The sequence below is a fragment of the Corapipo altera genome, unplaced genomic scaffold (assembly GCF_003945725.1).
Source record: "Corapipo altera isolate COAL_440 unplaced genomic scaffold, ASM394572v1 180, whole genome shotgun sequence".
NCBI classification, from domain to species: Eukaryota; Metazoa; Chordata; class Aves; order Passeriformes; family Pipridae; genus Corapipo; species Corapipo altera.
This window is the reverse complement of record NW_020884915.1, coordinates 6146193-6159331: the sequence shown is the minus strand read 5'-3', so window position 1 is coordinate 6159331 and position 13139 is coordinate 6146193. Positions and strand designations below refer to the sequence as shown.

At 39.9% G+C, this 13139-nt stretch overlaps 1 protein-coding gene across 3 annotated transcripts in view; it reads right to left on the bottom strand.

Moving 5' to 3' along the window:
- Positions 1–13139, bottom strand: part of CACUL1 (CDK2 associated cullin domain 1) — a 48383-nt gene that overhangs the window by 16511 nt on the left and 18733 nt on the right. For 2 of the 3 annotated variants that reach the window (XR_003529657.1, XM_027655258.1), the window contains exons 4-5: positions 11110–11205; positions 5374–5476 (exon numbers count right to left, since the gene is read on the bottom strand). Coding sequence is in view for 2 of the 3 variants with exons in the window: in XM_027655258.1 (XP_027511059.1) it covers positions 5374–5476; positions 11110–11205 (199 nt within the window). In the remaining variant the exon portion in view is untranslated. The remainder of the gene's footprint in view (positions 1–5373; positions 5477–11109; positions 11206–13139) is intronic. The other variant, XM_027655259.1, reaches the window with a different exon arrangement.

Sequence of the window (13139 nt, the reverse complement as noted above, 5' to 3'; positions counted from 1 at the left end):
ATCAAAATAAACCCTGTGGTCTCTTGTAGCTGTACAGTCAGGCCATGAACTTGGCATCAATCACAGTCCTTCTCTCAGCCTTCTGCACTGCTCTTCTCAAACACAGAATTCTGTATTCACAAACAAAGGCTGGATATGGAATTTATTAACAAAAGGCATTATGTCATAGCAGCACAGCCAAAGAGATGAGGGTCCCTTCCTTCACTGACACCAGCAGGCTTCTGGAGGTCAACATAATAAACACACATCTGCTAAATACGTAGGGCTGGGTGCCCACAGAGCAACACACTCTGCTTACCCACTGCACCAACAGGAAAACCCCTGCTCAAGAAACATGCTCCCTGCTACATTTATCAACCTCTAACTAGATTCATCCTCTATGATTTTGCATTAGATTTCTACCTTCTGAACTGAAAAGGACAGTTGGGCAACTTCATTGTTAGGAGATGCTGGCAATCTTTTCCAACTTTCAGATTTTCTGGTGCTTTTTAGGAAGCAGCAACGCAGTAGAAATGTCCTTCCTGATGTCTTTATAAAGGAAAAGCTTTTCCAACATAAACAGTCCTCTGCTGAACTTTAATACTCCTCCAACTAAAAGATAAAAATTAAGAAAACAGAACAACAGGATCTCTTCATCTCATCTGAATCCAAATGACCTAACTAGAAAGGAACAAAGCTGTCATATGCAAGAATCTTCAGAGGAAAAAGTCTCTGTGTAAGTAACCAGAAACTGCTAACATAATGAAGTAGGCTGTGAGTGGTCTCCCTCCTTCAGACTTTTTTCAAAGAATTTTTTCTTGGAAAACCATGAGAAAAACTTCTCTTTTGGTAAACATCTGTGATATATTTTTACACCGTGTTTTAGCTCTGAACTCACACAAGCACTGACACAGAGAACTACATTCAACAATTGCCTACATACTGTTAGAATCTACCCAGGGTAGCACTCTGTATGCTCAGGCTTCAGTAGCTAATCCTGTAATCACCCCAGTCAACATAAAAAACTCAGAAGTGCTGAAGAAAGCAGTTTTCCCTCTGATAAAGTTCACTTGACTTCCTAGTTGAGTAACTACTGTACAGAAGTGCAGGCAGATGCTTCTCTGGGAAGAATCATCTTGTACTGAATGATGTTTACCAGCACATTGCTCTTACAAGAGTAAAAATGACTTCCTGCACTCAAAATACTAATGTAAAAGGAAAGAAATAGGCCCTACACAGACATAGGAATGGCTGAAGTGCTACAGTGATGTGCTAAGGCTACCACTTATCTGGAAGTGCCATAATCCATCTGATACACCCTTACTTCCCCCACAAACACCATTGTCAGCAAAGAATTAGTAGAACACACCTACTCAGGCTGCTCTAAAACAGCTTTCAACTAGATGACCAGCTTTAGCTACTGTTGCTTTTTTCTCAATACAGAGGTGCTGAGCTCCTCATCAATCTGCCCGAGCAGGACTCCAGCCTGGAACTCTTCAATTTTCAGGAAGAGAACAGGGATAATTGCAAAATCTCATAATTAGAAACCCAGTGATCTATCCACCCAGGAGACACAACAGTACACTGTTAATAGCTTTGCCTTCTGCTGCAGTCAAAAGCAACTTTGTTTTGGGCACTAAGCTGCCAATATCCAAAAAGAGAAGAATAGCAGCTACTTGTAAATACTCTCTGTCATTGAATTTTTACCTATTGCAAGTACTAGAAGTAGAGTTTCAAGAGCTGTTATTCACTTTCATGTAGTAGTTGCCATTTTGCTAGACAAGAATAAACAGGCAGGATGTTTCCAGGGCATGGAGATTACAGTGCAGGACTACCAAAAGAGACAGTGGCTACATAAGGAGAAAACACACGTATTTCTGAGTTTTTCTGGTTATAAGTCACCTAATGCAGTAAGTGGAATTAGGTGTAGCAGAAACAAAGACAACACTCTCCACCGCCCCTTCCCTAGTGACATGGGGATATTATCTGCATCCTCCCCTACTGCCAGTGCTCATTTCTGAAGCTCCTTATAAACAAGATGCTGTATCTTTGCTTGTTACATTCAGTTAAGTAGTTCTGCACACAGCAACTTCTCCCAAGCCATTGAATACAGCAGTCTTATTTACAAGAGCCAGCTTTGCCTTTGTAAGGAAAATAATCAGGTTATATTCACTTAGTTCAAATGTGCCCTCTTTAATTTGAAGAGCATTGCCTTGATAAATATGTGTGAGGGCAAAAGTGTTTCACAAACACAACCATGTTCATGAATCTGTGCATGGTATAATTTTTGTTATGTATTTACTTTATCTGATGAGATGTGGTCTAGATAGGAGAGAGCTGATTTAAAAAAATTTCCTCTATCAAAACCAAAGTGGAACCAATCAGCACTTGTGCAGGAAAAACCTGCCCAAGTAATGTTCACTCAGGCAGTATTTCCCCTGTAAGTAATGAATTCACACTTCACTCTATTTTTTGCATCTAAGTGCTCAGAGAAGTGCTCCCACCAGAGAGACCATGGTAGCAGGCACTCATCCTGCCCCTCCCTGCCTTCAGCCCCCCAGCACAGGCACCAGGGCTCACTCAGCCTGGGGGGCTTTGGGCAAGATCAGCACTAAGGAACACATCTGTGTTGCACTGCCCTTCTGACTTCTTTTGTTCCTCTGTCTTTTTGAAGTGGAAGCAGGAACTTTTTCAAAAATCAGATGGACCTGAAATGTACTTACAGTCCTTCCTGACCACAGCTTCAAACAGAAATGCCAGCTTCCAGGCTCTGAGAGAATGACAAGCTCCTGTAAACAAAACCCACTTTGCACAGAAAAACATAGCAACTAATTTCAAGAGGGAGAGCAGATGTTACTCTTATCCTCCAGTCTAGATCACAAACGGATTAAGCCAATTTTGTAATTTGTTTTTTCAAGTAGAGGGAAGGCATGCTTCTCCTCTCACTGAAGTGGCAGTTGCAGCACCTCTCTAAAAAAACAGCCCCAGGATTCCACTTCTCTCTACAGATCATAATTTCCTTGACTTTAATTTCCTAATCAGATCCATTCATAACAGTATTTTTTCCTCCTCATAACGCAGAAACTCTTTTTTGCTCAACCAAATCCGTATCAAACATCAGGAAACAGCACCACAGACTGACACTGGGAAAAAGTAAAGTAAATAACAAACACTGGCTTACATCCTATTTTCATAGAGCCCTTACACTTTCGAAAATGAAGGTAATATTCTGATCTATTATGGTCTGAATTTCAGCAAGCCACAAAGAACAGCTGAGAATGGCAGAAAATAATACAACACTAGAACTTTTTCAGCACTTCTACAGTACCATATCATGTGCTAGGTGTCTTCAATTATTTCCCAGGAATCTGTTAGCAAGTTCAGAATTTTACTTACGCATTCTTTAACTCAGTTTAAAGATCCTCTTATCCAAGATTTAACTAATTCAGATCACAGTTAGTTCATACCTGTCAGTGTTTATCATCTTACTTTGGAGTAAGATAAAACCTAAATAACTTAGTTTTAATAAATTCACAGTCAGACTGAAATGAATCCAAGGAAGTCACTGATTAAACAAGAGACTCCATATACAGCAACACAGTCAGTGACGTCTTACTTTTATTTTTCAGGGTTTTCTTTTCATTTTACTTCTGCAATTAACCGAGCTGGGAAGAAGTATTTCTGATTTCACACACACACAACACCACAGGTCTTTTCCTTTCAACAGTTCATCTGCAATTTCTATTGGAATATGCTATTACCATCACAGAAAGTTAATTACATAGCAACACACATCTGACATCACTTATGTCAGAGGTTTGACCAGCATTACCTTTGCATTGTCATTGGGGAAACAAAAAAATTCTTTGCCTGAAAAATGCACACACAAAAGTTATTTAATTTTAAGGCAATATCATCTGAATTTACCATGATCCTGTTGCAGCAATGATCTTACGGGTTTCATGACACTGTTAACTCTCTTTGGCACAAAATAAAATGTGAGGCCCACGGCTGGGGATTCCTCATGGTTCTGCTATTTCCAAGGAGATCTGATCTGCTACCCAGCTAAAAACTCTTAGCAACACCTTTCCACGTGGCAAGAACAAGATGGCATCAGAGCTCAGGATCTCACATCATTTTAGGATATCAGGCTCCCTGACCTCATTGTCACTTTGTTTACCCATTCCTCTCCCAGGATGTCAACTCTCAGTGACCCTAAAACACAGAGTAAAGTGTGTGCTCTCGCTGGAGAGAGCAGAGCATCACTGCCCAAGGAAAGACAAAAGGAGAAATACCCTCTGCTGCTTTGCCACCTGCCCTCTGCAGGGGCACAGCAGCCCCATCCCGAGGTCCCTGTGCTCACACAAGCACCCCCAGCAGTGGCAGATGGAAGGCAAACTCTGGCTCACCACAGCAGTCACACTGCCAGTTAAGTGCTCCCGTGGGTATCATTTGAAGCACATTAAATTTGCATTAACCCATTAACTTAGGAACTGCTGTCAGCATGATGCAGTTCATAGAAGAGCAGCGAGGCTGGGGAAGGGACTGGAGCACAAGTGCTGTGAGGAGAGGCTGAGGGAGCTGGGGCTGTTCAGCCTGGAGAAGAGGAGGCTCAGGGGAGACCTCCTCACTCTCTGCAACTCCCTGACAGGAGGGGGGAGCCGGGGGGGTTGGTCTCTTTTCCCAGGAACCATCAGCAAGACAAGAGGGCTCGGTCTTCAGCTGTGCCAGGGGAGGGTTAGGTTGGACATTAGAAAGAATTTCTTTGCAGAGAGGGTGCTCAGCCATTGGAATGGGCTGCCCAGGGAAGTGGTGGATTCTCCATCCCTGGAGGTGTTTAAGGACAGACTGGATGTGGCATCAGTGCCATGGGCTGGGAACCACGGCGGGGTTGGATCAAGGGTTGGACTTGATGATCTCGGAGGTCCCTTCCAACCCAGCTGATTCTATGATTCTATGATTCTATGATTCTATTCTAACTGGCAGGGAGGACTCGGGTACATCATGACAACAACCACAACAGCATCACAATTCTTCGGCCACGCCACGTTCCTACTGATACCTGCCAAGATTTTGATAATGAAATTAAAGAGTAGCAGCAGAAGCAAGAGAACAATAAAACCTTCGTCATGTCATAATCACAAGTCAGATGGGAAAATAAATATTGGCCCCCCCCACATCTCAAGACAACCATTACTTTGTTGTTGAACACACATTTCTGAAAAAACAAAAACAAACAAACAAAAAAGGTTGAAGTGTGCCACATTTCCTCATGCCTTAGAGGAATTTGTATTCATTTGCAATTTTTCCCTGTTTGTTGTGGATTTCTGCAAAACCTGAAAGCACTGTGGCTTTCCACACTCCCATTGTAAGAAAATCAACAGGTTTACTTACGCATTAGGTTGTAAATGTGCTTTTCTGCAACGTGTTCCGTAAACAGCTTTATAAGGTCATCTTTTAAGTCTCTGTTAAGCTTGGTTTCTATGTAAAATTTATTCTGGAAAATAAGACAGAAGTTTTCAACTTTCTTTCTCACAATAGCAAATAAAGCAAACTTAGTTTTTTCCCTGAACAAAAACAGTTTGGAATTTTAAAGGTGTAGAATATTTCACCTGTAAAATGATGACTTGGGTATTTTTTCCAATGTCTAAAAGTGATTAAGCCATTAAAATAGGTAGCTTACAATAATAAATCATCAGGACAACTATCCACTTTAATGGTTCATCAACAATCTCAAAGGATAGCTACTCAGAACTAATCAACTGTGGAAATAAGTGATATACACAAATCTATGCAAAACTGAACTACATTAACATTTTTAGGATTCCATTACCTTGACCTACTCAGTATTAATAATACATTTACCTCTTTGAAGAAAAAAATCAAAGAAAATTCTATTAATGAGTTCCTTCAGAGTCCCTATGCCTAATGTACTATTTAGTATTACTCCTCAGTTCCCAGCCTGCAGTTAATAGTAAGATTTCTTGCTGTATTTTATTGATAGGTGTGTTTTAAATGCTGGGAAAAAAAAGTAATTGCTCCAAGATAAGTCTCCTTTTATTAAAATGCTAACTTTGAAGTAGAACAGCTGAATTCAACTGGACAACTTGTGAAAGAGTTAAACAGATTACCTAATAGAAAATGAACTCAAAAATAACTTGCAGGAACACTTATCTTACAGATTTACTAGAGGAAGGGCTATCTTAAGGGAGAAAGGTTTTTTTCAGATTCTAAATCAAGTTGTTCTCCTGACGCATTTAACAAAATTGGAACAAACCCTCAGAACACTATTAGAGCAATCTTTACATTGTTCTGTAAAACTCATTCTCTTGGCCATTAGCAAAACTATAAACACACCATAACACTGTCCATGCAGAAACCACTTAAATGTTCAAGGCAAGCATTCAGCAGCAATTCCTTATGTGTAATAAAAACCTGTCAGAAACAAAGGCCATGTGAGGGCTGAATCCATGCCCCTGCTGCAGTTTAAGTTTGTTGCAGTGATGGACAACCACTTTAGGAAGATTTTTTTAATTTAGTAAACTTCCTGCTGTTGGTTCCCCCCTTGACACCATCCTTACCTGTAGAGGTTTTATCAAGGGCTATTTTATCACTCAGTTGTTTCCCCCTCACCTGGGCCTGTTCTTTGAACAGAGATTGAGGGAAAGGCTCTGCAGACAGAATAACCTGTCTCATAAGGAACAGACTGACTTCATTCATGGTGGTTTTGGTCAGTGGTGATCCACAGCAACTAGAGATCCATGGCTCCCAGGAAGTGTTCAGATACACATCCTACTCCAGTCTTTCACCAGACTATTTTCCTAAACCATTTTCACCTCGAGGTTCCTGACCAGAAAACACCATGAACACAGAGGAGTGTCACACACAGTGTCAAACTACTCATTCTGGTGAGCTGGCAGATGAGATGCACCCAGCTAAGGATATAACCTACTCTAGTCCTCTCCCAGTCTCAAGACCTCTACACATTAAAAGAAGCTGGCAACAATAGGTGCAAACTCTGATGCTTCCTTTTGTTCATGAGTTGGAAAGTCTATACTTTTAAGCTTCACTACTGGAAAAGCAACATAAAAATAATTAAAAAAAAAACAAGCCAGCAGCTACAAGACAGTACCTACACACAGAACAAATGTAAAATACTCTTCACATTTGCTCACTTTGAAACATCTTTCCAAAAAGATGGTACACTTGTGTGAGTTTAAATAGACAGTGAAAAAATCATCTAACATAAGTACTCCACTTCCAGTCCATGCTGCTGAAAGGAGATGGCAGAAGAGCTGTCACCTTCCCCATTCTTGCTAGTGGAAAAACAGGAAGGTTTTCTGTATAACATGCTACAACCTAGGCTGTACCAGTATTTCTTGAAAAATGTCTCAAGTCACCTAAAGGTCAAACTGACAATCAAAAGGGAAGCAGACACCAACAACTCAGGAAGCCAGGTATGACACAAACACTTATTCTACAAAATAACTCTACACCGTATCACAAAGCAGTCTGGTGAATCTTAAAAGATATAACTGAGTTAATATTACTAAGAGGAGATCAATAAATACTGGAAAGGGGAAAAAAACAGTATATAAGAGTGCTTATCATCTCATCCACATATACATACTCACACATATTTGTGTTCACAGACACACACAAAATGCCCTCTAGCTGATAAGCAACAAAGTGCAATACCACCCAGTAGGAATAACAATGTTTTAGAGGCAATGAAAAAATTCTTAACTATCCTAAAACCACAGTGCTCACAAATGTTAGGCTCATATAATGCACCAAGATAACAGATCTTCCTCTACAGCTCTAAGTAAAATGAGCAATTGAGAATCTATAAGAAAAAAAATATATTATCTAAATGCTGATCTTAATTTTTATTGAAGTGGAAATATGGTTCTTATTCATTTATGTGTGTAGCATAATGTGATATGTACAATCTCTAAGCATCCAGAATAGCCTCATTTACATTTACAAAGCAAACAGTTATTCACCAGGAATAAAGCACTGTGTACTAAGCTTACTTCCAGCTTAATTTGCTTTATCTGCTGTTACATTCCAGAACTTTTGAAGGAGCCTAAACCCACAGAATCTCAGAGGGACCAAAGTACTTTGGGTCTCCACGCTTTTCTGAAAAGTCTGCTGTAGCAGCATAAGACTGAAAAAAAAAATCCATTACCATGCGAAAGGAGAAAGTGCTCCCAGGAAAAGAAGGAAGAAGAAAACTCCCTCAGCTGCAAGGTCAGCCCTCTCACCCACAGTAAGCTTTGGAACACACCCTGGTCACCATAAACACCCAGGGTAAGAAATCACCTTTCCTGTACTCCCACCATTCAACATATGGTTTGGTCCACATCAGGAAAGGAAAGAAAAGTGCTGCTGCTATCAACACACAGGACCAAGCCTAACACAAAATGCTATGGCATGTTCCACTTTTACAGAGAAGCTTTAGTTTTTCTTCAGCTTCACAGATTTTAAATTACTTAAATGCATACCAAAAGCTTTCCAAGTAGCAATGTAATTATCCTTTCAGAACAAAGTTCTGAAGTGCAATTCAACAGCCTTGGAAACTCCTGATTAAAGCAGTCACAGAAAAGGAAAGCTCTGCCACCTCTGATATAAAGGCAGAGTTCAACAGCTTAGTTCTCCTCACTTAAAAATGCATTGAAAGTATCTATTAAAGTAACTGCAAAACTGTAATTTATACTTTAGAGCAATCAGGCTTTCACCTCTTGCAATTGTTTTTTAATTGTATTTTTTTGCCCAAATAGAGGAAACTGCTGCTGCAGTATGAGAGAAAACTTGACTGGACACTACAGTGGAAGATTGCAAGAGTATCTGTACATAAAAGTACTTGTGAATGCCCACAGAAAAAACTAAGAGAGGCAAAGATTTTGCATCCTGACTTCTTCAGAGGTACTGTCCACATCATGCACAACACTGGTTAATAACTTCTTTCAGTGAAAGTTAATTTGACATTAGCCTTATAAACCAGCATTTTGTTTGGCAGCAACAACAGTGTATCACAGCTCTGATCCCAGGGGCTTGTAAGAAAGATGGGGAAGGCTCTTTAGCACGGCATGTAGTAGCAGGACAAGGGGCAATGGTTTTAAACTAGAAGAGGGTAAATTTAAACCACATAGAAGGAAGAAATTTATTTTTTTTTAAATGAGGGTTAAACACAGGCACAGGTTGCTCAGAGAAGTGGTGGATGCCCCATCCCTGGAAACAGTGAAGGTCATTTGTGACCTGGTCTAGTGGAAAGTGTCCCTGCTCACTGCAGGGGGGTTGGACCAGATGGCCTCTAAAGGTCCCTTCCAACTCAAACTATTCTATGATAACTCTCAGGTCTAACTCGAATTAAGCCACTTAAACTGTTTGCAGGAACAGTTTTACAGCCTGAACAGATACAGTCATGCTTCAAAGAAGCTTTTCCTTCCAAACGATAGAGCACTTTCACTCTTCTTTGATCTCAAATTAAAAAGAAAACTCTTATCTAACTATTCATTTTACAGGTATGTTTAATACTCAATAATCATTTTTACTGTGTTCAGGTATCAGACTCAAACTCTGATATGAACAATGGGATACAGATCACTCCTCACCTGAAGACACAAACACCTCATCATAACTGTGTACAAAAAAAGATGTGGAAATCTATTTGACAATTACACCTCATCTGGTCATAGAGTAAAACCTTGTAATGATAAAATCCACCTGTTTCTATGTCTGTCATGAACATTTTTTCAATATTAGCTACTGCAGGCTTAATTGTGAAGGATAAATTTTGACTTCTGTGGTGGAAGAACATCACAGAAATGAGCACTCAATACCATACAGACCTGAACAGCTTATCTCCTTTTGAAAATGGATATTAAATTATGAGGTCATGTAAACCACCAGCCTGCAATAAACAAGTTATGCACACACAGGTCACAAAGTGGGTACCATCCAAAAATATCTGGATGCAATAGGGAAAAAAAGTCTCCTCCTAGTTTACCCCAGCACTTCACAACAGGAAGCAAGAGAACAATTTAAAAAATCAGAGGAACACATCCCTTAGCTTAAAAGTGATGCTGGAGCAACTGGATTTCATTCTGTATTAACCAGATAAAAGAGCAGATTAGAGTCACCCAGTTCAAGAAAGGCAAATTCCTCTTTTAATGCAACAAATCTGTTTGGCAACAGTAGGCTGAAAGACTGTAGCAAGCTACCTAAATTCACTGAAATGTAGGAGATCCATCTAAAAGTTACTGCTTCCCAAACTCTGAGAAACTACCGAAGAGAAACATTGTGAAGAGTTTGAGGTTTATTTAATGTAAATCAGTTACATTTTTTTTAAAAGTTTCTTTCCCAACAAAATATATCTTTTTTTTAATTATTTCTAAGTGAGGCTAATGCAAGGGCAGTTTCTGGGAGGACAAACTTCAAGCTTAAGTTATTCATTACCACAGAAAAACCCCCGACCAATAAAAGTCTTGGCACTTTGACAAAAAAAAAATGCAAATTATAAACGTCTTCAGAGGTATAAAAGACTTCATAAACTATAAAATCAACACAAAACCTCTTAACCAATTAATCATTAACCATTAACCAACGGTTTCTGAACCTCTCCAAGTATTCCTGACAGTGCTATGAACATAAGTTTGTCTTTATCCATCCAACACTCTAAACTGCTTTATCAAATGACAAAGACACCTCCAAGATACATTTCTTCCTATATTGTCTGAATCTGTGTTATTTAAAAGCAAGAAATAATCATCTCCATAACCTGCCCAAACTAAGAAGCCAAAATATAACAAGCCAATAAATGATGTCTGTTCAAAAAGATATAAATAATGAATTGTTTGGGATGTTTTTTTTCCTGATCACAATAAAAACCACTCTTCCCACTCCCAGGAAAGAATTGTTAGGGCAGAAACAAACTGCAAAGCTCTACATTTAAAAAGCCCAGCTGCCCCTTCCTGTCCCCACACAACTTGATCAGTACTGTTAGGCAGGTATGAATCATAAGTTTTACATGTCAAAAATCATTATAGCTCCACTTGATTCTTCTCACTTTCAGTCAGCATCTCATGTATGGACATATTTATTTGAAAAGAATTTTCTAAAACTTACCATATATATGAAAAGAGGCACAATGCTCTGCAATGCTCCCATATACTGTCCAAGAGCTATGTTAAATCTTTCAATATAGAGATCTGGAGGGCTGGCCTGAAAGAAACCGTAAAAGTCAGGTTGTAATTTGAACAAGAGAAAGATCTGGAACAGCATGGGCTATGCTTTCACAGCAAACTCCAACAACTCCAAAGTATTTGATACACTAGGTCCACACAAAGCAAGCCACACATCATTCCAGAGTTTCTGCTCTAACTCTCTCCAGCATAACCAGTCTTCCCTCAGTAACTAGTTTTTGCCTGGGGCTGTGCCAGTGCTCAGCACAAGGTCCATTCAATAGGAAATAGGTATTCCTGTAACAAACTAGCATTTAGCATAGGCAAATAAAAACACTCAAAATCAGACCTTTGTTTAGAAAGCATTCTGAGTCATGCTTAGAACCCTTCACCAAATCTGAACGAGTGTGTGCCCCAAATGCCCTGAGCTGCTCCTCCACCACAAAGGTGACATGAAGCTCTGCTCTGCACCAAGCTGGCAAGTGGCACACCCTGCAGCAGCAGGGAGCACTGCCCTCCACACTGTTAAACCTGAAAGAAAACATTTTCACATTTCTGCTGGGTCACCTAAGGCAAGGCAAGTGTTCAGGGTGTTGAGCTGGAGGGACCATGAAGAAGCAAGACCTTCAGACAGAGCTGTGCATGCAGAGTCCAGCGCTCCAGCTCGGGCCTAGGAAAGTCTCCTGCTGTGCTCCAACACACAGCATCACCCCAGAGCCCCGAGCAAAGCTTTGCTACACAACACCTGAATGTGCCAACTTCGTGACAGGCTTTGGAGAGCTATTTTCTGTGCACAATACCCTATTTCCCAAGGAAGGAGATAAGGAAGCTAAAAAGGTCTGCAGCGAGCTGAATTAAACTGAGAAGGGAAGCAGAAAAATGGGAAGCACTAACCACTGTTTCTGTTCCAATATCTATTTGGAGGCATGCAGGGGAGCAGCACTGCAGCATTCAGATGTGCTCTCAGACACCCACTGCTTTGGTCTTTGGCTGCCTGAGGTCCTACTGCTCCCAGACACACACACCTAAACACACCCAGGGGCAAAGTGCTGCTTCCTAGTGAGAAGCAAAACTGTTTTACCCTCTGACATTCACAAAGCCTAAAGAGGGAAGAGAATACAGCAGAAACTGGGACCCTGCAAGAAAACAAGCCCAAAGATTTTCCTAAATCCAAAGCATCTGTGGCATGAAAAACACTCAAGGCTTAGCTGCACCTCAACCACCTTATCAGAACTTATAGCTATCTTCACATAGCAGATTTTTCAGCCTCTGTATGGACATTCACCAGGGGCCCTAAGAGAACAGTTAAAATTTATGTTGATATTTTGCTCTATTCTAAATTTATGAAAGCTTTTTTTGCCCTTAAATTAGTTTCTTTTGCCTACCTTCTTAATATGCTTAATGAACACGTGGGTAATTTTCACAGCAAACACCAATACAGAGCAGACAGTTTAGAAAGGAAAGCAAAACTGGCAAAGGAATAAAGAGCATTATTCCATATGCAGTTGCCAAAGGTTATATATGGTTATTCCTCATTTTGATCATAAGGTTTTAATCTTATTGCAGATGCAGTTCTCAGGGGTGGCCAAACAAATTTTAGTTGAAAATGCCAACAATATATAAAAGTAGCTATGAGCTCCAAGGACTCCCTTTCATATATAATTACATATATAAATTGTTGTAAATAACATGCAATGAAATCTGCATTTCTAAGCAGTATGTATTCCTGCTTCACTCCTTTTCAACCTCAACTTTAAATATGGTGATACCATCGGATTTGTAAAGACTCGGCATACAGCTTCTAAGATTAAAGAAAAGGGAAAATTCTACTTCAAAGAACACGTCAGACAAAAGGAGACCACAGCCTGACACAGTGCACCACTCTTCTCTCACTAGTAGACTGCCCTTTTTATTTAAAAGGAAAAAAACCCAAACCAAACAAAAAACAAACAAAGAAAACAAAGAAAACAAAAA